General features: G+C 47.5%; 4 protein-coding genes across 5 annotated transcripts; 2 read left to right on the top strand and 2 right to left on the bottom strand.

Moving 5' to 3' along the window:
* The first annotated feature begins 119 nt into the window (after window positions 1-119).
* LOC104583370 lies at window positions 120-884 on the top strand. The gene has a single exon (XM_010235289.1). It carries the CDS (start codon window positions 120-122, stop codon window positions 882-884), a length of 765 nt encoding a protein of 254 aa, XP_010233591.1.
* Window positions 885-2,752: 1,868 nt separating this feature from the next.
* On the bottom strand, window positions 2,753-8,668 carry LOC100839989 (heparan-alpha-glucosaminide N-acetyltransferase). Its single transcript, XM_003564958.4, has 17 exons — window positions 8,122-8,668; window positions 7,880-8,024; window positions 7,577-7,771; window positions 7,163-7,462; window positions 5,900-6,091; window positions 5,657-5,794; window positions 5,300-5,381; window positions 5,074-5,150; window positions 4,873-4,988; window positions 4,663-4,780; window positions 4,336-4,452; window positions 4,165-4,256; window positions 4,013-4,079; window positions 3,826-3,907; window positions 3,656-3,747; window positions 3,253-3,396; window positions 2,753-3,138 (listed from the first exon to the last, which is right to left on the bottom strand). The coding sequence occupies exons 1-17, from the start codon at window positions 8,469-8,471 to the stop codon at window positions 2,992-2,994; spliced, it is 2,454 nt and encodes an 817-aa protein (XP_003565006.2). The 5' UTR covers window positions 8,472-8,668; the 3' UTR covers window positions 2,753-2,991.
* A 260-nt stretch (window positions 8,669-8,928) lies between these two features.
* On the bottom strand, window positions 8,929-12,322 carry LOC100840298. Its single transcript, XM_014899126.2, has 7 exons — window positions 11,936-12,322; window positions 11,428-11,546; window positions 11,284-11,349; window positions 10,811-11,008; window positions 10,156-10,274; window positions 9,865-9,970; window positions 8,929-9,781 (listed from the first exon to the last, which is right to left on the bottom strand). The coding sequence occupies exons 1-7, from the start codon at window positions 12,192-12,194 to the stop codon at window positions 9,173-9,175; spliced, it is 1,476 nt and encodes a 491-aa protein (XP_014754612.1). The 5' UTR covers window positions 12,195-12,322; the 3' UTR covers window positions 8,929-9,172.
* A 3,071-nt stretch (window positions 12,323-15,393) lies between these two features.
* LOC100829899 (tyrosine--tRNA ligase 1, cytoplasmic) lies at window positions 15,394-26,264 on the top strand. 2 transcript variants are annotated; one of them, XM_024459356.1, is made up of 11 exons: window positions 15,394-15,919; window positions 16,102-16,206; window positions 16,288-16,447; window positions 20,222-20,505; window positions 20,717-20,816; window positions 21,846-21,951; window positions 22,121-22,203; window positions 23,150-23,295; window positions 23,558-23,663; window positions 25,362-25,421; window positions 25,924-26,264. In XM_024459356.1, the coding sequence occupies exons 1-11, from the start codon at window positions 15,726-15,728 to the stop codon at window positions 25,942-25,944; spliced, it is 1,365 nt and encodes a 454-aa protein (XP_024315124.1). In that variant the 5' UTR covers window positions 15,394-15,725; the 3' UTR covers window positions 25,945-26,264. The 2 variants fall into 2 exon arrangements, with proteins under 2 accessions (XP_024315124.1, XP_014754153.2); XM_014898667.2 differs by having other exon boundaries at window positions 15,396-15,919; window positions 20,720-20,816.
* The last annotated feature ends 331 nt before the right edge of the window (window positions 26,265-26,595 follow it).

A 26,595-nucleotide genomic window follows, 5' to 3' on the forward strand; every position in this document is an offset into this window, starting at 1 on the left:
ATCGGGATTCGGGACCCGAGCGGCACCGCTAGCTCTTCGTTATATATCTGCAAGCAATCCCATCACGGGCTCCTCCCATAATCTCCCGATCGTCGCCAAGCCAGCCAACAACAACAACAATGGCGAGTCAGCAGGAGTCGCCTTACACGGTCCACGCGGAGTCGAAGCTGCTGAAGTTCAAGACGAGGCAGACCAAGAAGCCGGCGCCGTGGCCGCGCGATTCCCTCCTGGTGCGCATCGGCTGCTCCGTGCGCATCTCCTCCGAGTCCCACCACCTGACGCCCACGGGACCAGGACGAAGCGCCGAGCTCGAGCGGCAGCAATACGAGTACGCCCCGGATAGCGACGAGGAGGTCGTCATCGTCGTGTTCCATGCCGAGGACCTCCGGAGCGACGCCGCCTGCCGCGCCGCCTTCCGCCGGAAGCTCAGGCGGCTGCCGCAGCTCGCGGGGTTCCGCGGCGCCGAGGTCGCGCTCTGGGACGCCTTCGTGCCCCCGGGCGTCGTTGGCGAAATCCTCTCTGCCGCCGCTTCTGCTCTTGTTGCCGCCGGAGGCGAAGAAGAAGATGATCTACGGAGCAGTGTCGGGTACTGCTGCGACGTGTGGATGCACGTGGAGGCGGCGACCGTGTACAGCGAGGCCAAGGCCCTGCTGCTGTCGTGCACCGATGATGATGTCGTCGGCGGCGGCGAGGAGCAGTGCCCGATCTGCATGGAGGAGCTGACGGAGGACGGCGGCGGCGTTACGGCTTTGCCTGGATGCTCGCACGCGTTCCACAGAGCGTGCATCCTCGAGTGGCTCCACACGGCGCCCACCTGCCCGTGCTGCCGCGGTGAACTGATGCAGTATCTTCCTCACCAATATTGTCAGTGCGATGAGGCGTAGAAGGTGTACTGATACACGTAGATCTGCACGTGAACTGCGATTCATTTCATTGTACACAATGAGTGTCCTTTTCTTTTTTCGGCAGCATGACTAGTTGTACATCGTAACCATCTTTTGTGTTTGAGTGTGTAAGTTGACTGATTTTTAAGCGAAATGCTTGAATCTAAGTTGATGTATCAGAACCATTGGATTAGTATGTAGATCTCATTTTATCCTTATTTTTTCATCATCCGTTTCGAATCGCTGCACTTTTGGAATTTTTTTTGGTTCAAGTGAAAATGGGTTGAGAGTCAAGATAATTCATTTAGGATTTGGTCCACAGTGAAAACAGATTGGGCTAGTTTATTTTTGTTCTGGAACTATTTAGTTCAAAACCAAACAAGCCCACGGGTTAATGTTGAGAAGATATCGGTGAAAACCTAACAGCGGCCCGACGTCCTCGCACGTCGCTTACTCCTTGAAGGTGTCGTCGTGCAGCACCAATGCATCCCATCCCTAGTAGGTAAGGTGTCTCCGAGTGAAAACTTAGGTTCAATGTATCTGGACCGGATAGCGGTGGCGTATTTGGATGTCGTTCCTTTCTTGAAGGCGTTGTCTTTGGAACCCTTATCTGACAGCGGATAATCCTTGTTGCGGTAAGTCTGGCTTGGGCTTTGCCAGGGGTGACGGATTCGAGCAGCACGGGCTCGCCGTTGTGCATGCTGCACCTGTCAGGGCAGCAACTCCGGTCATCGAAGAAACTTTGTCCATGTGGCTCTGAAACTGCAGAAAGAAAAGGAACATGTCAAAGAAGAGTTCTCAGTTCTGGTCTCTGTCCTCCACCAGGATACAAATACAAAGAGCTGAAATGTGAGACAGAGATCACCTTCATATGCACAAGCACATGCCAATCCGACTGATTTGATGGATTAATTCGCCTTTTTTTTAATCTCGGAAAGCGCCTGGGACGGAGGGAGAGAGACGAACGAATATTCCGTCAGCCAGTCCTCCCCGAGTCCGGCCCCGATCGGGACCGTGCTTCGTTCCAACAAAGGCACGGCTCTTGATATATACGCAAACCACATATCACGGGCTCTAGATCGTCGCCCAACAAGGCAACAACAATGGCGCAGCCGGAGCGGGACTCGCCTTACACGGTCCACGCGGACCCGAAGATGACGCAGTTCGAGACCAGGGACGCGGCCACGGCGGATCCCATGGACCCGCCGCCGTGGCCGCGCGAGCTCCTCCTCGTGGCGCGCATCGGGTGCGCCGTGCGCGTCATCTGCGAGTTCCGCTTCACGGATGGAAGCGTCGAGCGGCACGAGCATCGGCGCGCCCCCGCGGCCGCCGGAGAAGAAGAAGAAGTCATTGTCGGGTTCGCCGCCGAGGACCTCCGGAGCGAGTCCGCCTGCCGCGCCGTGGTCCGCTGGGGGTTGGTCAGGCAGGTGCCGCGGCTCAAGGAGCGCTACGGCAAATTCGCCGCCGAGCTCTGGGACGCGTTCGTGCCGCCTGGACTCGTCCATGGAATCCTCGCTGCCGGTGCCGATGCCGGCGTGGACGCGCTCCGGAGCGGCAGCAGCAGCAGCAGCAGGCGCCGCGTGGTGTGCGACGTGGTGATGCGCGTGCACGTGACCAACGTGTACTGCGAGGCCAAGGCCCTGCTGCTGTCGTGCGCCGACGATGCCGGCCGCGGCGCGGGGGAGCGGTGCCCGATCTGCATGGAGGAGCTGGGCGATGGCACGAGCTTGCCTGGATGCTCGCACGCGTTCCATAAAAGGTGCATCCTCGAGTGGTTCCACACGGCGCCCAACTGCCCGTGCTGCCGCCGTGACATGATCCAATATCTCCCTCACAAATATCGTCGGTAGCCGTGGATACGTACTATATAAAAGACTAAACACAATTAGCATACTAGTTAATTTAGACAATGTAAGGCCAATCACGATGTTTCGTGTTCCCGAATCTGCGATCCAGCGATTAATCTGGCGGTTTTGTGGACGGTATAATGCGATTCTGAACTGAATTTGATCTATGTACCCTGTGAATTGAGGCGGCGACTGATACGGAGTATGTTTTTTCCTGTAATTAATTGCTTGGGAGCCAAATTAAACCTATTCCGTTTGTACTAGAGCTTCCAGTAAACGCCTGCGCGGTGGAGGATCCCGGCGACGAGGGCCCAGAGCAGGATCTGCGCGACGAGGACGTAGAGGAGGATGCCCACCCTGGCCGAGTGCCACACTCGGACGAACACGTGCTTCCTCACCCAGTAAACCTGCAGCCACCATAGAAAAGGGCATGATTTCAGTAGTAGTACTAGTTGCTGCGTGCTGCTGACGGTTCAGGTTCTTGCATGGAAGAAGAAGACGATTCTGAATGATCCTTTTACCAGTGTGTTGTTGGTCCCGTCGTAGTACCAGCCGTTGAGGAAGCCCTCGAAGACGCCGGCGGCCGCCATGATGTACACCAGCATCGCGTTCATGCCGATCCACCGCAGCGGCGCAAACACGTAGCCCAGGCTCACCATGTCAACCTGGGAAAAATTAACATCTGAAATCACTAAACATTGTACCGAGAATCATACTTTCAGTAGTCAATTCGATCGTTAAACTGTCAAATACTGTCATGTACTATGTGCTGTATTTTTTTTTTCGCGAATACTATGTGCTGTAGTCCAGCTAGTAAATAGAAGGGCTGATTAATTATACTGAGCTTATTTGTTGACTTGATTAACAAAGGTTCTGCAGCACACCGATACTTGTTGAGATAGATATGTTGTGGAGTTACTTTACCAGGAAGTAGAGCATGGAGAAGACGATGCCAGCAGCACCCGCGGTCACGCAGATGTAACTGAACGTGTACAGTTGCTTGTTCAGCGGGATCGCTGAAATTTGAAATAGCCAGGATATATATTACACAGGAGAATTGAACACATGAGCTGTTGATTTTTGTGCTTCTTTACCATGTGAAAAGTGCAGGATGATTCCGAGGAGGAGGAGAGCTATGCCCATGGTAACCCACTGCTTTAGTCTGTCCATGTGGCTCTGAAATTGCAGCAACACAAAGGAACATGTCAAAGAAGAGTTTTCAGTTCTGGTCTCTGCTTTCCACAAGTATACGAAGAGCTGAAATGTGAGACAAAAAATCACCTTCATATGCACAAGGACATGACCGTAATGTACCCCGATGATCGTACTTAGCACCGCTGAAAATGAGCTGCAAAATTTATCACAAAAGAGGAGCGTCAACGGTGAACTATAAATACACCGGAAATCCCCCATTGTAATCTGACATATGCTACCTTAGCAGCCCTTCAGGTTCAAATGGTGAAGCACACCATGCCGGGGCATCGCTTTTAAAAGGTCCCTCGTGTGGAGAATCATCGGTACAGGCCTGCATATGAACATGTAAAGAGGTTTGAACAGATTGAAAAGAACAACAGTGCAAGGTTTTCTTGTCAGGAGACACACACCCTATGCCTTCTCCATGCAGGTTTCTGGTACAAGTGATTGATACCGAGAACTTTGCGGTCGATGTAACCTACAGCATTGCAAGGAGGGCTCAGTTTCCCTCTTGTACCACATGTCACCTAGACAGTAAACATTAGGGAACATTTCAAATGAGCTGCAATTTTCAGCGATTGAGAGAGTTTCGTGATTGAGACTATAAGTTCGAGAGAGTTTTTGAGTGACTGATTTTTGTATAGAACTCGATTCTGTGCACAAAACGATAATAATGTAAAATCAGTAAATTATTATAGAATAATTTGTAAAATGGCAAAGTTTCAGTGATCTCATACTGTCAAGACTTTGCCGTAGTTTGGGCTGTCAACATTTCGTACTCTGAACTCCCAGTCCGGAACGTAAATCCCGTAAACAAGGGACAAGTAGATCAAAAGTATGCAACATGCGACAATCCTTGTAAATACACAAATGACAAAATTACTATGTGAAAATCTGCAACCTTTCCCAGTTTAGATGGCAACAAAGCTTTCCTATGTGGTACATACCATTGGGAAAAGTACATTCTGAAAATTGAGAAGCCTGAACTTGACTGATCCTGAATGTTCGCATCTTTTGTTGCAATTTCTATAACTGCAACTACCAAGTATGCAAAAGCTATCCTCTGGGGAAGCAAAGAGAAAACATCACCCTCCCACAGATGCATATTGCTGGTCTCAAATATAATGAAAGTTTTTATGGCTTCTTGCCTGGAGAATACCACACCACCTTATATGCTTCATGTCAACTCCATAGGCCAATTCATCTGGAGCATGGGAGTAACCACCTGAACATTGCCAACACACATTGCTAACTGTGTTAAATTTCCTCCTTGCAAACAGGAAAAAATGTTCTGCACGGGATGTGTCAAAGAAGCAGCGGCATTTTTGTAAAAGGGACATTTGATGAGCTAACTACTGGGGCTTTAAATGTAACCTTGCAACAAGATCCCCCAGAAAAGCAGCTTCAGAGTCCTGATGACTACTCTCCTGACAGCCCGACCGCGGTCTGGAATTCTCTGCACGTTCGTTTCAATCATAAGTTAAGTCCAATGAATTATCTTCTGCCACTGCAGTCTGAACTCTGAAGCAACAAAGAAGTATGGTTCAGACTTCAGAGTAGTTGAAGACGGGGGTAACAGGAGCACACGGTCATAATTTCATTCACCGCTAGCAGTTAGATTCAAATTTGACGGCTGGTGGGGTGACAACATAGACAGAAGAACAGAAGGGAGAGGACAGAATACTGGAGCTGAAACTGTATGGGAGAGAAGAGCGAAATTAAGCGGCGGACCTTGAGGGAGAGGGGGATGGCCATGCCAACGATGAAGAGGAAGAAGGGCATGACGAAGTCGGCGAGATTGCAGCCGTCCCACGGCGCGTGCCCGATGACCGGCCACTCGCCGCCGGCGCCGTCCACCAGTATCATCAGCTGTTTTTTTTTGCAGCAACCAAACCAAAGTACAGTAATTCAGACACACAGGGAGATATCAGATAAGCTCCATCTCTAGCTTTGCAACGCACGGCGGCAACTTACAGCGACGGTGAGGCCACGGAAGACGTCCAGCGACGCGACCCGCCTGCTCCGGCGAGCCGCCTTCTCGTCGTCGTCGCCGTCTTTGTCCGCGGCCGCCGCTTCAGCACCAGGGCGGCGATCAGGGTCCTCCTCATCGGCGGCCGCGCCGCGCCGCTTGGCGACGCCTCCCTGGCCGTCGCCGTCCATGGCAATTCACAAACACAGAATCTGCCGCTGCTGCTTTTGGTGCGTGAATGCGGACAAGGACAGGGGACGGGGATAAGAAGGAGGAGGAGAGGAAGAGGAAGAAGGATTCCGATTCCTTGAAGCAATAACCCACTTGAAGCTCTAGCTCATCGGCCGCTCAATCAGCACAGTGACAGTGAGCGAGCCGCCGCACGTGCCAAGGCGATTGGATCACTGGACAGACGGGACAGTGACGGGTTTGGAGCTATAGCTAGTTTGCTTGGACGGTTGTTATCATTGATACTATAATAAACTTTGGCTGTTTGGCAGGCAGAAACCATGGCTCACAATCAAATTCGAGATACGCGCCGGCAAATCTTACCACTGTCACAGTGTTGACCAAGACCCCTTTTCTGCGGCCAGAGATGCGCACAATGGCTGGCTGCCCGCTTAGTACAAAAAATGTTGTTACTCCTGATACGTTACTGGGATTCCAGGCTTTCAGCAGACCGCAGAGCACTCGCTCTTCACGCCATACACTGTTCTGTTCAGAGTAGACAAGCAATTTAAAGCAAAGAAAAAACAAACCGTCTGTACCCACCAACACACTAATCTTTCATGTGCTTTGTTAGTCTAACGGCCCTGAACCAAAGCCACCATTGTTCTGAATATATCCAATGACGGAACAGAAACACTCACGTTCACGGAACAGAAACACTCACAAAATGGGTTGCTGAATTCGTTTTGCGTGGCTGAAATGACATATTTTTTCGTACTAGGATTCCGTGAAAAGTTCCCGTGTTTTTTTTTCCCCAGGGAATGTCTGTTTTAGTTTTGCGTGGCTGCAATTACATATTCTCATTCGATTTCCAAATAAACGGAATCGCTTTTTATAGATCTTCTTAGATCAGGATCAAACAATCCCCGTGCAGGAACAAACAAGTCAAAACTGGCAGGATTTGCTTCTGAAGTTCTGCTTGATTCTGGGAGGAAAACACAACCTGAGCTACATTGGACCAAATCATCATGCGAGATAGCATGCTTCTAAAGTTTATTAAATAAGCACAGCGCCGCCCGCAGTCACCAGGGTGGCAGTCACTGCGGCTGCGAGACGATCTTGGCGACGGCCTGCGCCGAGATGGGCGACAGGCTGAGCGCGCAGAGGCTCTCCCATGCCGCAGCTGCCGCACCCATGGCCTCCTCCTTCTCCTTCTCTTCTTCCTCCTTCTCCTTCTCTTCTTCCTCTTGCCCCGCGGCGGCATCCTTGAAGAATGCGGCGTGCGTCGAGGTCACGATGCTCCGAGCGGCCTCGCGCGCCTCCGGCAGCCGGTCGTTCAGCAGCTCCGCCGACACCTGCAGCAGCGCCGGCATCCCGAACTCCTTCATCGTCTCAACGTCCTGCAAATTCCACACAGAACTCCTGAATTTCACACCTGAAATGCTTGACTGAACGCATTTTACACTCGTTGCTTGCTAGATCTGAGAAATGGTTCTTGTTGGCGTAGTACATACCATCCTGGCGGCGCAGTGTGCCATGGCGACGGCGGCCTTGGCCCTGACCCGGGGGTTGGCGTGGTGGACGTAGGACTTGAGCTTCTTGAGCAGGGGCAGGGGAGGCATGGACGTGGCCATGGCGCGCATCGCCTTCTCGGCCTCCTCGCACACGAACCGCTTGTCCTGCGACGCCTTCAGCAGGAGCTGGAGCAGCTGAGAACGAACGCCAGCATCAATCGCGTACCAAATTGTTAGATCCACGAACTCTTCTCCAACAAACAAAACCTGCCATTTTCTTCAGTGACTAGTGTTGATACGTACCAGCTTGTCGAAGGCCTCGCCGGAGGCGGAGGAGATGAGGTTGCCGAAGGCCCTGAAGATGTCGGCGCAGGCCATGACGGAGGTCTTGAGCACCGCGCTGCGCGGGTTCTTCATCGTCTTCACGATCGCCAGCACCACCTTCTCCCTGGCCGTTTCGACCACCCACAATCCACGAAGTCAAGTTAGGATTCAGATCAGATGAAAACAGCAAAATCAAGCAATCTTAACAGAAATGAACATACAGGATCGGGCTGAGGAGGGCGGGGTGGTGGATGGCGAGGCGGCGGGCGTCGTTGAGCGCCTCGCAGACCTTGACCCAGTCCCTGGAGTCGAGCTCCGCGACCAGGCCGGCGGCCCTGGCCTTGGCGCTGCCGGCCACCGGCTGCAGGTCCTCGGAGCGGACGTACTCCACGGCCTGCTCCGCCGTGGCCTTGGGCGTCAAGTTCTCGTCGTTCCGCTTCTTGCCACCACTTTCGGGGGAGGCGGCGGCGGCGGCGGCGGCGGCGACGGTGGGCTTCGAGATCTTGGCAGCCTTCTTGGGCCGGTCAGCCACGGCGGCCGGCAGCGTGTTGTCGAGCGCGCGGAGGGCCATTGGTGGGATTTGATTGCTTTCTAGATCGATCGAGAGGGAGGGCAAGTGAGCGAGCTGCTGCTGGTGGGCGGAGACGGGGAGGATGACGAGCAGATCAGAGAAGGGCGGCGGCGTTGGAATTTTAAAATGCGGGGAGACGAAGGGGATGGACGATTTGCAACGGCTATAAAGGATTCAAACTAGCAAGTGAACGTTGGGCTCTTGTGATTTTTCTGCCGTTGGTAGAGAAAAAGGTTTCGCTGGAACTGGAGTTTCTTCGGAAGGACAGTGAAGTAAATTTGTTGGTGTAAATTCAAACATAAATGCTCGTTCAGAATTGAACACTGGGACTATAAATGATCATAAGATATTTCTAAAAAAATACTCCCTCCGTCTCCAAGCTGAACAGAACATTTCTCACTGTTACTACGCCAACCGCGAGATAACTAGTACTCCCTGCAGGAGTTGCCACCCCGGCTTCCACAGGATGTTCACTTCGGAATTCAATTTTGAGAAAACACAAAAATATCTTGGCAAGGGCAAGATCTTTGGCGTGTAAAGCTTTTCTTAGTTCTTACATATAACATGCAAAATTTAGCACTCTGAACTATCTCCAAAACTGACAGCAACAAAGAATGCACGAAAGTGTTAAAAGTTCATGTCGGCGTCGGTTAACTGTACAAAGGGAAAGGCGGCGCACAGGAGCATGATCATGGCCTCCGTCAAGCGGTGCTCCATCTGGGCATTGCATTGTTGGCCTGAGCTCCCCACCAGACATCATCGAGTGCAGTCGAATCTGGAAACTGCCGGTAGCCTTCTTCCATGAACCTACCATTCTTGAGCAGGCCACGGGCAGCAAAGCCCATCAGCTCAGAAGGATCTGAGTGACGTCGGAACCAGTGTGGAACGCCAACATCAGGAGAGATTGCTGCACCTGGGACTGGGGAAACACTTTGTTCCTCCAGGTGCAGTTCAGGCTCGGCTTGTTTTGGTAGTGAAGTGCTTTGTTCTGCCAGAAGCAGTTCATGCTGAACTTGCTTCAGTGGCTCTCGGTCGGATGATAACATGTTCCCTATGCCAAATGCTTCCCAATCAACCTGCTGCCACAGCCGGTACCCATCATTGACTGTATCGTCTATGCAACGGCTTTGGAGTTCAGCTTTCTGCTCTGCTGCCAATCTGTCGACTTCGACCTTCAGTTGCTGCAGCTGCTGTCCAATCCTTTCTGTTGCTTTATCATACAAGATACCTCTAGAAATATGTTGAGTGTCCTCACCGTTGTCAACGATCAGGTCGTCAAAGTGGATTGGGTCACCAACAACCACGATCACCTGCCAAATCAAATAAATAAATTTAGAATTCTGCTAAAGTTCCATGACAACAACCACCTGCATCAGTTCATAGAAGCACACACCCTTTTGCCTGTTCTCGGGATACGTTTTCCAACAGGCATTATATCCTGCATACCAGTATGGACGAAGGGGATCACAACTGGTAGGCTGTCCGCATCCATTACCAATCTGGCAAGACAAAAAGAGGAATTAGAGCTGTGCACCTAAAAGAAGGCTACAAATCTCAAAACCTGAGGTCCTCCGTATAAATATATGCAGATTGCAGATTCTGTTAGTTCTAGCAAACAGAAGAAATTGTAGGGTGATCTTGTGTTTATTGAAAGTAGTACAGTACAAGGAAGTGATATTCTAACCTTCCAACACCTCTCTTGGCAGGAGCAACGGTTTTCCCACCATCCCTCGAACGACTCCCTTCAGGAAATATATGAACCCATCCACCATTGTTAAGTTTCGAGAGTGCCATATCCATCCCCTGAACACAGAGAAAACATGACTGATGAATGCAGAGAAAACTCAATACTGCATCTGAAACAACATATTCAACCGTGTAGAATCTTACTGCATCCTCTGTATTCAATGGATGAAGCTACTTATGTTTCAAAATAACTTTCCACACGTAAAAACTAAAAACCGAGAAATTGACATGCTCGCTGCACTAAGGCCCTAAGCGCCTCGGAGTGTCAATCGAGGTGTACCTTGGCATTTCCTTCTGAAAACTATAAGAATCTTTAACAACTATCTGAGGAACTAGATATTACAGGTACTAGGTCAAAAGTTTGCTCTGAATATAATGATGTACTGCCACTAGTATTCCCCTTGTAAGCTCATGGCCCTTGTACTGCTAATCATTGATAGGAACAAAAATTGTGCTAACAAAGGCCTGTGAGTAGCAGTATGGTACCGCTTCAATCAAACCATTAAGCCGCCAACTATAGCTTTCTTTTTCTTAAACTTGAGAGAAATAACTTGAGACATCTACCAGTGAATTAAATATCTCAAGTTTTATACCTTTTGGTAGATACCTTCGCCACGAGAAACAGGCAACACCTTAACAGACCTGAAGAATGTAGACAAAATTGGATTTGTAAAGCAGCGATCAGTCGCACATAGTGTCCATCTCAACTTCTGCGCTTCCATCATAACGGATGGTGGCAGAAGAGATGCAATTACGAAAGGGTCATCCATAGCAGCCACATGATTGCTGACCTGAAATTATGTAGATAGAAGCACAAGGTAATCAGAAGAATGCATAGCAGAGAAAGATGCACTAAGAAATGTTCGATGTATAATGGTCCCACATAATTTAAATCAATTGATGCGATGAGTCATAGAGAAATTATGCAGTCCATAATTCTCCAAGAAAAATACCACAGTTCCTCGACTTCAGTAGAAGTTTTTCATTCATACAAGAGTTTTTTTTTTATTTGACTGATAGCTATTCCAACAATATGCCATGCCATAGAAATTATACTGCTTCATACCGTTAAAAGAGGCTTCCCTTTAGGTCTCCCGTGCAATGCCTGCTCAAGCTTCTCTGCGCCATAAATCTGCACAGCTTCAAAATTTAGACCACTCAAGCCAGTACACCGAAAAATATAGAGGTGATCATTCTGCAGCTACAATACCTGGACAGAATTGAGGCCATGCATAAAAACATGGCAAGCATTGCCAATAAGAGGAACAGCCAATGCTTGAAGTGAACGGATAATAACAGAGTCTTCAGCCCCATCGACTACTTTGCCCACTACATCCAGAAAGATGCGAGTTAGGAAACAGTATACAGAGAACCTAGTTATGGTCTTCTTGGAACACATTAAGGATAAATAACGAGGATCACATTTATAACTCCATCATGCTAAAATCATTACTTCTTATGCAGTCAGTTATGCCAGAGGAGTGCTCATGCTGATCATGAAGGACCACGAGTCAAGAAGATACAGATACTATACATGAAGAAACTAATACTAATCATATTAAAACAAGTACTGTATTTAGCAATCGATTTTAATGCAAAACTGAAACACGCATCACTGGTTTGAAGTAAAAATAAAAATCATGAGGCAACACCACGACACGAGCATTTTAGCCGAATTAGATCAAAACCCGTCGCTGAAATAACGGAAACGTTTCTACCTTTCTTCCTGTAGAATCTCAAGGCGCTAGACGAGGGCCTCGACGCCGCCTCCGTGGAGCTCTGATCCGGTGCCCTGTCTCTCCGCAGCCGGTCCCGGATTCGGTCCGACCACTGCCGAACCGCCTCGGAGGCGGCGCGGCCGTCGGGGCGCCCCCACACCCACCGGCGGTCGACGGGCGCCACGCGGAACCGGTTGCGGATCTGGACACCCACCGCCCGGGCCCGCTCCGCCCACGGGATCCCGCCGCCTGCCGCCATTGGGCGTTAGGGTTAGCTTGGGGTTTGGGGTCGAAGCGTACCTTGGGTTCAGCTCTCTCAGTTCAGCCTTCCAGAGGCGTCGATTATTTTCTTTTCTTCTTTGACAGAGAAGAAAATGGTACTTTCGATTCCAGGTTACGATTAATCAAGCAAAGCTAATCCTGCTCTTGGGGAGGAAGAAAGGATCAAAGGAGGGGTCGACCTCGTGGGGCCAAGGGTCAGTGGGAGAGTGCTGACGAGGAGAATACCGGGATTCAGTGGTGGGGTCGTCCTGTATGGGCCCAGGTGGCAGTGAGATCACATTGGATAAGAGCGTCTCCAGCAGATCTAGTATATCCCAATAAGCGTGAATCTGTCAAAACAAAAGATCCGAACAGATACCGAATATTTGTGAAATCTGCAAAAAAAAGTTCGGTAATACCATTCAGTCTGGTATTATCTGAAGGGACGGAGGCAGGACACGGGCTCGGAGACATGGAGGAGGGACACAGAGGCGGCGAGGCGGCCGATTCCAAAGTCGTGGCCGCCAGGCAAAGAGGAGAATGCGACGTGGAAAGGGGAAAAAAAAAGGGATAAGGACTCCCTTGGGATTCCCTAAATAGGGCTTGAGGGGTGGATTTTGGTCCCTCCCTATTCTAGGGGCTCAAAATAGGGCTCTGCTGAAAACATTTTTTGCCTCCATCCTTTAAAAATTTGATAGGGGCTTTCGTTAAGAGCCCTCGTTTCCTACAAACCCCATTTCCTAAAATAACTAGCACCATTCTCTATAAGTTGCAAAAAAACACCTCCAACAGGTTCCTAAAATGGTTCCCAATTCATAAATTTTTAAGAAACTTTCCAGAATTCTCTATCATCTTCCACAAAAGTAGGGAACCAACAGCCCATTCCCTAAACGCTGAAAAGCGACCGCGGGAAAGAAACTGCTCGACTTCATCTCGTTTCCGAACCGACCCGCTGCACCGCCCTCGCCGCGCCGCCGTCAATCCCCACCACCGGGTCATGTCCACATGCTTGTATCGCCTCCACGCGCCTCCGTCATCCACCCCGAGCACCACCCCCCCCCCCCCCTCCCCCTCGCTGAATCAGGCTGGCGAGGCCCCTAGTCGGCTCCTCCACCGGCGAATTCGGCTGGAGCGGTGGTTGATTCGACCGGCGCGGCCGTCTACGAGCTCCGGTGTGGCCTCCAAATCTCTCCTGCGAGCCCATGGCCGTCTTCTCGGTTCCCGTGGCCTCCCCTCGTGAGCTCGGCCCGAAACCAAGTGGCCTTCGCCGTCGATCTCTCCCGTCGCCAAAGTTCTCTCCTGGTGCTACCACCCCACCTCTTCGTGACCTCCTGGTGCCCCACTGCCGACCAGCCCTTCGATTTGCCACCGGGAGCTTTTATTTGCTAGCCACATGCCTTTGATTTGCCGGCCATGGAGCTTCGATTTGCCAGCCCATGGCAGCGCTCGAACGAAAGCCTTGCGGCGGCGGCGGCCTACGGACGGACCGGCGACTCACAGAGGCGGGAGCAGCGCGGGCCTGCAAAGGGAGCGGTAGGGCACGAAGGAAGGGACGGCGGGCAGTGGTTGTATGCGAGGAAAGCGGCGTGCGGCGCTGGCCCGTGGAGGCATGCGTCGGGGCGACGTGCGGCGACGGCGTGCGGCAGGACCGGTGGGCGCACAGCGGCAGGAGTGGCGGCGCGTGTCTGGAGCAGCAAGCAGGAGCAGGGGCGATGCGTCGGCAAGGGAGAAGAAGAAGAGCAGGTTTTTAGACAACGACACATGGGACCTGCGTGTCAGTGTGGTCTAGGAACAAATATAGGTAATCCGTTTGGGAACCTGCTGGAAATGCTCTCAGAACATCTGTGGTAGATCCTGCAAACTAGCATAGTTTGCAGTACCGAACTTTCTTTTTTGCAGTTAACCGAAAAATGAAAGTTCAGTACCAATGAGTGTTGGGAAAACAGATCTCGCAAAAAGGAAATAAAAATTTAAAAATGCATCTTCACGTTAAATATCATGCCATCGGTAGAACATCACAAAGCTATACGCATAATTCGAGCTAAAGTTGATCACATTTCACACATAATTCGAGCCAAAGTTAGAAGAGGAGCATTTCTTAAAAAACCAAAATCAGTTGCTCACGCCGTCCTACTTCTTGTGCTACTCAACGTCGTCCCGGAGGACGACCAGCTCCACCTGGCGCCTCTCCTTCGCCACCTTCGCGTCGCATCGGGACCGCTCTAGCGCAACGTTGGTGTGTGTGGCGTCGATGGAGTGGCGTCAGGCCTCATTGTCAGCCAGGCTGCGGAGGGACTCCTCCTTCACCACCCGCATCACCCGATCGTCATCAGAGGAGGAGGATAGGACGGGATGAGAAGCGCGGCGGGGACAACGCGGGAGCTTTCCGCTTCCTTGTGCCGCCGGAATGATGCCTCTGCTGCGCAGACGGGCATGATGCTTTGGAAGGCAGGCCTCGAGCCCTGCCCATTCTTGATGAGGCGGGCACAGCGCACCTCCTCGTCCTCTGTCCGCCCGGCATTGCCCAGGCTTCCCCATCCGCGCGAGGAACCTGTCCGGCCTCCGTCGCGGCCACCGTATCCTGCGGAGCAGTTCACCGGCCACATCTTCGACGGTGGGAGCAGGAATCTCTCGTCGGCATTGGCGCATGGGGCGGAGGATTTTTCGTCGGGGGGTTTCGGTGCGCGACGGAGACCGTGGGATACGGTACGGAATAACCTAGCCGAAGGGAAATATATACATCCGGATTTGAGCTTTTGCCGTGTTCGCAACCACTTTTGACTTACAAGGGGACCTCATCAAGGTGATCTCAAATGAAAAAATGTGCAACATGAAAGTTGTGCGCAAGATAAGAAACTTTGCCTTTTGGATCGTCTCAATCCGAGGTTATGTGTGGTTTCTACATGGCTCTGATTATAGAGGACATGTCCTCTAAATTCAGAACAACTTGTCCTGCGGATCCAAAGGCTTCGGCCAATTTCGTTCCAAGGCTGGATCCGAACTGAAGTTAAAAACAGGTACAAGAGACGATCAATTTCAGCTCGGATGGAAAAGATGTAAACATGAAAGTTTTTCGTTTTTTCGAGACGACCAACTTTGCTTTTGGAGTGATCGCGATCCGAGGTCATTTACTACCTCAAAACTGAATCAAAAGGTGCAGCCAGATTTTGGACCGAACGTATTTGAAAAGTTCGGGCCCAACCGTCAGAATTACTGAATTAGACTCAAATTAGGGTTTGAACGTGGATCCAAGCCCCAAAAAAAGGCAAACATGATTAACCGCCGCGCTAGTCGGTGTCGCTGAACTCGGCGAGGAAGGCGAGATCGAAGTCGGAATCGTCGGAGAGGTTGATCGGCTCCACCTTCACCTTCGGCTTCTTCCCGGCCGCCTTCTTCTCGGCCGCCTCTTTCGCGCCGCCCTCCTCCCTCCTCACAGAGCGCCGCCGCCCTCCGCCTGCCGCCTGCCGCCAGAGACGGCGGCCAATCGACGTCGGCGGAGGCAGGCGTTGAGGCGCTCCTTGTGGAGGCAATGTTAGCGCGGGCGTTTGCTCTGGTGGACAAAGGATGCAAGGCTTGCAAGCGCCCGCTGAAGCTGTCTGTCCAGGCCTCCACCTTGCCGGGCCGCCGCACCCGCATGCCACAGCGGTCTTGTCACCTCCACCGTATGCCAGCACAACCGGAAAATTTCCCCGAAGAACAGCACCAGCCACACAATAATAGCGGGTATGATCTCCGATTCTACCCTTCCAGATCTGAACAGATGCCCAAATAGGGTCGAATTTCCGTGTGGTTGGAGTAGATGAACTTGTGTGGGGAAAGAATGTTGAATCTAATAAGTCTACTCATGATGAAAACTGGAAAAAAGGGGACATCTTCGGAACCGCAACCTGATTAATTTTCTACAGGGGAGCCCCGTCAAGTCTGGCCTGTATCTCCGAACAAAACTGTGCCATGCAGCAGTCTTTTGCCGCCATGAAGACTTCAGGTGATGTACCTGTGGACTCTATCAGGTAAACCTAGCTTGCTTCAAAACTTCAATCTTGGGCTAAGCTTTGTAACGTTAGCACGTTAATTTGGAGTGTACGTTTCAGGGATACTGCCGAGGGGACTTTTGACCAGAGGTTTGCAACACTGAAGAGTATTGGGGAGGAGCGTGTCAATGAGCACGAGCTCAAGTTACTGCTAAAGAAGAAATCCGCCCCCATTTGCTATGTTTGGTGTGACCCCTCCCCCTGGATGCACATATCTCAGGTATAGGATCACAGTAATTTGTAGCATTTTTAAATGCTACTTACTGAAACTGATAATTATCTATCAATATATGTTCCGCACCTACCATATTGTAGGGCTGCTAAGGAAGAACAGGGATAGCTTTATGTTGATGTATTATTTATTTGATGTATAATTGTGTTCAATACAGCACTAATGACTCGAAGTTTGAAAAAAAACTAAAAAAAAGCTAAAACATACAATCATTTGGGTTGCGGAAGAACCCAAAAGAACCCTACAAGTTTACTTTTGTACATCTCTTTGATTCAGAGTAAAGTTAAACTAGTGTGTTCTGTGGAAAAATATGTGGTGGCTTTTATCATAAGGATTTTTGCATGTCTTCTCTATTACTAAATTTTTAGAAAAGATAATCGTATCCAATAGCTAATCATTTGATGATAGTTGTGTTTAGGCATACAGGAAAGCCATAGAACAGACCATAATTGTACATATTAATTTAATTAATTAATGCTATGCAAAGTTGTAACTTATTGAGAACATCCTTGCATGTTCTACCAAAATGAACCTATCTTTACCGTGAGGATTAAGAGTTGAGTTCTGATACTAACATCAGCTTGCCCAATGGATATTTTGATCGTTTTCAGAAGATTTCATCAGTTTTCTCCTCGTTCCGTCTCTTTCAGTTAGTCACAAAAAATCCACCAGCTTCTTTGTAAGCAAACAATTTAGCATGAGCCTCTTCTCTGAATGGTATAGCCCTGCAGAGAAGTATGTCTGGTTCACATTAACAAAACTGAATCTATTTTTTGGGTGTAGGATACCTGTATTCAGGACTTGACTGACATAACAAATTCAGGTTCTAGGAAAGCCTTTTTCGTTCCATGATAAAAAAAGTCTCGTGATCATTAAAATTCTTTTTGATCACCAGATGTTCTCTGATCTGTTGGTATACACTACTATATCATCAATCTCATGTAAACAGGGCTATGCAGTAGATATCAGTTAAATCGAAGTCAAAATTTAGTTAGCAGCTCTGTGCTGGTCCTCGATGTGCTGAACCATCAGCTGTCCAAGGCCACAGAGTGTGGTTTGCTCCGTGAGCTTGCCCTTGGGCTCCAGGCGGCATCCGTCTTGTTGTACGCCGATGACGTGGTCATTTTCTACCACCCGGACCGGGAGGAGCTGGCTGTGGTCCGCTCCCTCCTCTCTCTCTCTCTCTCTCTCTCTCTCTCTCTCTCTCTCCCTGGGCATGCCTTGGGGTTGCATACAAGCTCCACCAAGTGTTCGGTGTCTCCGGTTGATTGTTCTGAGAAGGTGGCCGTCAAGGCGGCAAGGGTGATGGGCTGTCCCCTGGCTCTCTTCCCCGTTAAGTACCTTGGGATCCCCCAGGCCTTCCAGCCTCTGGTGGACAGAATCGTGGACAAGCTGCCCGCATGGAAGGCCCCCATGTTGTCTAAGGCTGGTTGACAGACGCTGGTGAAGTCGGTCCTCGCGGCCATCCCCCTCCACCGGATGGTGGTCCTGAGCCTCTATCGCAAGGTCCAAAAGAGGGTCGACAAAATCCTTTGGGCCCTGCTTGGGAGCTCGGTGGAACTTTCCACCTGTACCAGATTACGGTGGTAATCTACTGGGCACTAGAAAAAACCGTGGGTTGTCGGAAATAATTTCGGAGCAGGTAAGCCGTTTATATTTTTTCGGGTGGAAAAGGCAAAACCGTCGTTTTGATCTCAAAACGACCAACCAATCGCAAGTTTTGGTCGGGACGGGAAATCGAGTCGGGGTTGTAACTTACGCTGGTATTGGGCCACAAAACGATGAACCAAGCAGAGCCTTGGGGGTTCTTTTGGTCGGGTAGCAGTAAAGCCCGGGGTGGCCAGTGCCAGGTGAATTGGTCTCGGCAATCCCAGAGCTCGCCGGACAGCAATCAGCTTGCAGGTGCGATGGATTTGGCGTATGAGCACTGTCATGGTTATACCTGACTGGGTCCTCACCGTGAGCATACCTGCTACGGCCCAGGAGGAAGGCCCACTTAGAAGCCCACTACAATCCGTGATGCGCAAGCACCCGGAATTGTGGCTCAAGGTAAGGAAGATAATTTAGGGTTTTCTTTCTGTTGTAACTGATCCGGATTCCACACCCGAGACCTAGCCTTTTGTATAAAGGACTAGGAGGGGGAACCGGAGAGGGCAAGCAATCTCATACGCACGCGTCAGATCCCATCTGCGCACCATAGCCTCATCGGCAACCTTGTAATCTCTCATCAATATCATCACCGACGAGCAGGAGTAGGGGTATTACCTCCACGAGGGCCCCGAACCTAGATAAACCTTTGCCTCTCCTTCTTGTCAGCCGACGGGATCCGGTACACACTCGTTGCTCACAAAACACAAGTCCATTAACATGGGCATTGCCGAGATCGGATCTCGTCAAGCACGGTCCCCCTCCGTCCTTGGCGTGACCTTGACATGCAATTCTTGCGGGATGAGCTCGGAGTGTTTTTTGCTTCTACTTCCATGGAGGTGGGCGATGGCAACACCGCCCTGTTCTGGGAAGACTGTTGGTTAGGAGGCCGTGCGAACCATGAACTGGCCCCTGACATCTCCGCCCTCATCCCCAGCTTTTGGCGCAAGCGCCCCATGGTGAAGGAGGCGTTGCACCAGGGCCACTGGATCCGAGACATTCAGGGTGTGGTTGGTCCCCTTGCTCTTTGGCAGTACGTCCGGCTCTAGGGTGTGGTCCGTGGTGTCCACTTCTCTGCTGCTCCAGACCGTCTCTGCTGGAAGTGGACCAAGGAGGGGGTTTACACCTCCAGGTCCTGCTACAAAGTGCTATTCCAGGGGGCGGTCGGCTTTGCGCCCTGGAAGCTGGTTTGGAAGACCTGAGCCCCTCCGCGGGTAAAGTTCTTCCTTTGGCTTGCATGTCAAATCGGTGTTGGATGGCCGAACGGCTTGCCTGTCAAATCGGTGTTGGACGACCGAACGGAGGGTGCGCCATGGCTTGCAGGTTGATGCCAGTTGTGCCCTGTGTGGACAGGCTGTGGAGACCATGTGTCATCTTCTGATCGAATGCCCTTTCTCCCGCAGTCTTTGGCACGGGGTGCTCTCTTGGATCCGGTTTACAGCGCTGCCTCCGTCGGTGGGGACTGAGTTTGTGGATTGGTGGCAGGTGGCCTCCCTCTCCACTCCGGTTGCGACCCGCAAGGGAAACACAACTCTGATCTCCCTCACTGCTTGGTGGATCTGGAAGCAGCGTAACATGATCATCTTGGACGGTGCGCGCCCAGACTTGGCAGGTCTGCTCGTCACCATCAAGGAGGAGGCCCGGCTTTGGGCCCTGCCGGAGCTAGGGGTCTCGTGGAGATCCTCCCGTCGGCCTTGGGGGCCTAGTGTGTTGTGTAGTATCCAAGGGTAGCCGACTCGTTTGGGGCTTGTGAATAACTCTTCTTTTCTATCAATGCAACGAGACAGTCCTAGAAGCCGAAAAGCTGCCCGCTTTGTGTTTTCTCGAAAAAAATTAGTTAGCAGCGAATATGCTGTTCTTTCATATATAGCCTTCAGGGGGAAGGGTCCCTTGTGCTGATGGTATTGCTTGTTTATGGGTTGAGGCAAATGGTAATTATGTATTAGTGTACAAATTAACTTTCATCACTGCACTACTAGGTTCATCCATTTATTATTGTTTAGTCTACTCATTTAACACATAGTGTTATGATATGATGCCACTATGCCATTTGAATTAATGCTGACACGTGCATTGTTCAAGTCTGTAATGCGTGGGTCCTTTCTTGTCCTGCAGGGGATCATGAAGACAATAAGTGTTAATAAAATGGTTAAATCTGGTTGCAAAGTTAAAATCGTAATGGCAGATTGGTTTGCTCGCGTGAACCGTGAGATTGGTGGCAATCTAAATAAAATGCGGACTATTGGCTTGTATAATATTGAGATGTGGAAAGCAACTGGCATGGCTCTTGATGAAGTAGAGCTAGTGTGGCTGTCAGATGAAATAAGTCAAAATGCTGACAAATACTGGCCACTTGTGATGGATATTGCAAGGAAAAACAGTGTCCGTAGAGTAAGAAGGTATTTTCTTGTTTGAATCATTTGAGTGTTCAAGGTTTATTTCACTTGAGAACATTTAGGTTTGACCATTTGAGCATCAAATGTAGGATAATTTGAACATGCAAATCCTTCCATTTCGGTTTACCAAGCAGATGTTGTAGGAGTAGAGATCTGTATGCGATCAAATGTAGGATAATTTGAACATGCAAATCCTTCATTTCTGTTTACTTAGCAGGTGTTGTCAGAATAGAGATCCGTATGTGATGGGAGAACTAACTGCTGCTGAGATATTTCTCCCTTGCTTGCAGTGTGCTGTCATATTATTTCAGAAGGTTTGTTTCTTTAAGAACATACCCCATTATAGAATGTTTGTTTTTAGTACTACCTCTGTTTGCAAATGTGTTGCTGTGGTATGTATCGGTCAACTTTGTCATATTTCGGCCACTAATTTATTAATAACTGCTACCTGCTGGAACTAACATCATAGCTACACCCTGAATAATGGAATTTGTAAAATGAAGGGACATTAACAATGAAATGATGGAACATAATTATTTGGCAAACCAGAGGGAACTGAATGTTTCAGCCTCCAACACAACCAAAGTAAGATAAATTTCTCAGAATAATAATAGACTACACATGTTACTATTTGTTACTCTGTATGAAGCCCTGAGAGGATTGTTGGTGTGTGAGATTGAGTCCCAATCCTTGGAATGGTCCTTTGGAAGCATAGACAACAGTATGTTGCTTGGATTGTCCGCGGTACAGATATTGAACTTGACACAGAAAAAATCTTGTCAGACCTTATGTTTACCAAATGAGAATATTCTTAATATGCTTTCTCCTTCACAGGCTACACAGGCAAAAACTTCAGAGATAAAAGATAACCTCTGAAACATCTGTGTACCGCTATATGCATACGCGCCATCCGCCCCCCATCCCCACCACACACACAGAGACGCAGACAGCTTTTACCCCATGCTTTAAACTTGAAGTGGAAAAAAAGGAGCAACTGATTTGTGTACTTCTATGTATGCACAGTTATGGACGGTATGGTCCAACCTTGTTTGCATCCCCTTAATTTTGCACCTTAGTAATTCTTGTAGAAAAGGCCAATTCAACATATGTAGTCTATCACGTAAAGTAGCTTTCTTTTGATTCAAGTTTAGATTATGTATCTGTTCAGTTTCACTAGATTGATTGTTGTGCAGTTTTGTGCAACCAATTCTGTGATCACCGTATATAGTATAGCAGTATGATTGGAATGTGCTTCTATATTTTACTTGGTATCCATGGGTTTTGTAACGAACTCCCTATAAGTATATATTCCTGTGCATGTATGAAGACATTCTGACCTGCAGGTGGACATATGGCTGTTGGGCATGGAGCAGCATGAGGCCAACTTATTAGCTAGACAATACTGCAAGCATGTAAAAAGGAGGAATAAGCCAGTTGCTGTGTTGCACAGTATCTTTTCACTTAATTATATCAGTTGCTTGTCTGATTTGTTTTATTATGGATCCATGTGCTTGTACTTTTGGTATTGGGTGCTTCGATGGTCGCACTTGAATGTCAAGAGGAATGCAGACATATATGCACCAAAACATACTCAAATGTGCATCCTTAACCATTGTAGACACACTTCCTAACTTATTACAATACCCTGCAATGGAGAATAGGCGGCATCCAGCATGGGCTATCTTCATGGAAGATGACAAGGTTTGTAGTCCTTAACTACCTGTATACTCAGCGTTTAATATGTATATGTGCGTGTGCGATTTCTAAAACATGGTAAAAACTATGTACCAACTTGCATGTAGTTCGCTTTGGTTATCTAAGAGTATGTTAACGCCATGTAGTTCGCTTTGAAGTATCTTAGAAATAGTATATGAATTTATTAAAAATGATAAAGTAGAATATATACTCTACCAGATGGTAGACATGGGAGTAACTGCACCCACTTATACTACCGTACGGTATAATATATTCTACTTTATCATTTTTGATAAATTCATATACTATTTCTAAGATACTTCAAAGCGAATTACATGAAAATTTTACAAGTTGGAACATAGTTTTTACTATATTTTAGAAATACCTTCAGATTTGTCCATACAATAGGGTCATATAATAGGTAACAAGAGATGACTTTCAATGCCTATTGCCTATTGGTTATCTAAGAGTATGTTAACGCCACAATTTGCTTGGCTCAGTTGGGCACAGAAATAGACCAGTGAGATAAATGTTTTTTTTTAATGAATTCTAAGATGGACTCATTCTTTTGTTAAGAAGCTGACTTTATTCCTGTGCACTGTAAGCAATGCACTAATGTTAATCAGTTTTTTTGGCCTTTCCGTTACCTGAGGCTATATGGGATATTTAATTATTATGTTTTACATTCACAAGAAATGCACTGATGTTAATCAGTTTTTTTGGCCTTTCCGTTACCTGAGGCTATATGCGATATTTAATTATTATGTTTTACATTCTGAGCAGTTTTAATGTGCATTTTTTGTTTTTGTCGATCAGTGTAACCTAGAGATATGGAAATATGTTGCCTTATGTAGTTCATCACCTGATCCATGTTTTGGGAAAACCATTTGTTGTTGTTCTTTGATAGTTTTACAATGGTGATTGTTCAATACTTACCTTTTGTATATTGCAGGAAGATATATGTTTTAAAATAGAAAAAGCTTTCTGCCCTCCAAAGTTAGCAGAAGGCAATCCTTGTTTCCAGTACATAAAACGTATCATCTTGCCTTGGTTTGGAAAGTTTGAGGTGGTTCGGAAGAGAGAGAATGGTGGGACAAAGTAAGAATAGGCACCAAGTCAATTTTTCAGGTTTCCTGGCAATTGTTAACTTGTTAATTATGCAATTGGCCCGTACAATGCCCAATTATTTCCTCATGTATGTTCCATCATTACCCAACAAGTAGCCACGTATTCACAACTAAATGAATTCTGTTCACGAGAATCATCTGCCAGTATATCTACTATGCTATAAATCTAGTGCCATAAGATAATATTGTATACTTGCGTTTAATTGCTTGTGATAGCTTCTGTCATTGTACAGGACATTCCTTAGTATGGAGGAGCTTACAGCTGATTATGAAAGCGGTGCTCTGCATCCTGCTGACCTGAAGCTGGCCCTTGTGAAGTCATTAAACAAGACACTGCAGGCATACTTCTCTTTTCAGTGTTTATATATCTCCTGATTTCTAGTCTCTTTCCTTTGCCTAAATTCTGCCATTTTTCTTCTCTGCACATTTGCTTACGAGTTCTATTTTGAGATTGATAGATCATCTCACATAGAAGATTCACAGTACAGGGATGTTACATATTCCAGTTGACAGAGTAGAGCAGAATTAGAAACACTAGAAATATGATTCGCATGGGGTAAGATATTCCATTCCCACTAGAGGCGTAAGATGAACAAGTTTACTTTGACTCCAAACACCAAGTTTAGTGGACTGACATTGTGGCAAAGAAAAAATCATAAAGAAACGATCAAGAAAATGCATGCATTTTCTAGAGAACCTGCTGATACCCACTGCGTCCTTCATTTGGCTTTGCAGAATCTGTGCCGGTCATCAAAATGTTCAAAACAATCAAGATTGGTATATGAAATTACTAGATTAATATAGCTTTCATTGAAGATTCAATTTATTAGTGCATATTAATATAAAGCTATAAAAAGAGTGGTCAAAGTTAAGTCCCGGGGCAAGTCAAACAAAACAAAACTACAGGACTAGTAATATTTTAGTTGATTTCATGACTAGTGGTAGAACTTACAAGACAACGTCGGTAGTAGAACTTACAGGAATAGTGACTCTTTGTCTCACCTCACAAGGCAACACTGGTAGAACTTACAAGATCAACAATAGCTTGCATTTTATATTTTGCTTTTTGTCAATCATGTAAATTTTTTGCAATTGATCAGTGGCGGAACAAACTTGTGGGAAGATTAAAGACTCAGTGTCTGTTATTTAAAGTTTCAGTTGGTAGTCTCATATACTCCCTCCGATCCAAAATATAAGCCATTTCAGACTTGGGCTCACGAATTAAGGAGTAAGATGACCATGACACACCCTTAAGTTAATTACACGCTCTCCTTCGTTAACTAGGACAATTAAGCAAAAAACAGGGTTTAGTGGGGGACAATAATTGCATTTGTGTGTGTTTGACTTTTTTTTGGGGGGAGGGGGGGGGGGTTAATGTAGGTAAAACAACTTAGAGTAGCTGTGTTGAACCTAGGCTGATTGACGAAAAGAATAAAAAAAACTCAAGGGGAGAGATGTCCCCTTAACATTACAATAAGTAGAAGGTGAGAATCGGACTCTGGTTGGCTGGGTTACATCCATCTCCAGTAGCCAATAAATCTCAGGGACATTGTCGACGAAAAGAACATGTTTGTGAAGCGGAGTACTCATGTTGACAGAAAATCAGGCAAAGGGTAACCTCTCCCGACTAGCTGTCAACAATCAGTAAATCAAGTCGACTCACGCCGGACTACTGAAATATGTATTTGGAACAGAAGTATCCTTTCTGGCCACATGGTAGTTCTGCTTCGCCCTTCTGAGAAGTAGAAACTCCTAGAAAAACAAATATGAAAAAAGGGATATGTTAATAGATGAGTTGCTCTAACATGAAAAAAATATTATGAATATGTTCATCTATACTGTGTGATAACATCATAGATGAAGAGTATCAGATGCTATGCTGTTAGTGTTATGCATCGCTAACACCTTGTTTCGTGTTAGATTGTACTGCTTTTATACCTTGTTTGCTTTCTGTTAACAGCCATGAATATAGTTCTTTTTCACCTTACAATAATATTCTATTCTCAGTTGGTCTTAGCATTTTATTTTTGTTTAAAGCCTGTTCGTGATCACTTTGGAAGCAATGCTGAAGCAAAAGATCTAGTGAAAGCTGTTGAGGTAAATTATTTTGATGTATTTATTTGTTTTCACAATTGCACATAGTTGGAATACACTGATACTTGTAGTTGGGATGTTAAGATAGGGTTAATTTTCCTGTTCCTAGGATAAATTCCTGTTTCTGGCCATCAAGTTCGCGACTTATATGTTTGAAGATAACCATGCTTTTCCTCTGGTTCAAGTCCCTTTATTTGATGGCAACAACAACAGTTATGCTAGCTTATGTTGATGTTTACTGAACTGACATGTGTAGATGTTTGATGATGCTAAATTGGTATTTGAACCTTGATCACTTTGCTCGAACACAATTAGATATGTAGTTCCAAATTTTTGTAGAACTGAACCCCGGTTCTGCACGTACCATGTTAAGTGCCTATGTTTGAACTTAATTCCAGTCACCAATTTGCCAGTATTGTTGGTCAGTTTGAAGTTAACAGTTTTTCTTTTCATGTGCAAACAAACACTGATGTACTTAACCCTGCCACATTTTTTGTATGTGCAGGAATACTACATTGCTGACTGAGGATCAAATGCCCATACTTGGTCTCATAGAAATCCTAGAGGCATACTTGGTCTCATAGAAATCCTATAATGGTAGATTCAAGACTAGTGTCCGTATCATTGGCCACATAATAATCAAATAAATACTCCCTCCGATCCATAAAAAGTGTCGCCCACTTGATACAAAATTCGTACTAACTTAGTGCAAAATGGGCGACACTTTTTATGAATCGGGAGAGTATTTGTTTGGGAACTTAGCCTCGTGTTTCGACTCTACACAATTTAATAGAATAATAATGCATTCCAATAAGAAATTGTTCTCACTGCTTTGTTGCGACTCGATGTTTTATTTTTCTCAGGGGGAATACTGTACGGGAGACCTCTGCAGTCTTATTATATATTACTCCATCCTGAAATAAGTGCCGGAGTATTAAAAATGAACTCCCTCCGTCCCACAAAGATTGGCACTCCCACAAAGATTGGCACGGTGTCGAACTAGTTCAAAACCGTGCCAATCTTTATGGGACGGAAGGAGTATTGAAAAACCTTACAAGAAAAAGGAGAAATTCTAGGAGTTCTAGCTAAGCTAAGATCAGAGATCTCTTTTCTTCCTTAAATTTGTGAGCTTGCAGTAGTAGCAGTGAATCCTTGCTTCACAAAAAGAAGAAGTTTG

This window comes from Brachypodium distachyon, chromosome 2 (genome assembly GCF_000005505.3).
Source record: "Brachypodium distachyon strain Bd21 chromosome 2, Brachypodium_distachyon_v3.0, whole genome shotgun sequence".
Classification (NCBI taxonomy): domain Eukaryota; kingdom Viridiplantae; phylum Streptophyta; class Magnoliopsida; order Poales; family Poaceae; genus Brachypodium; species Brachypodium distachyon.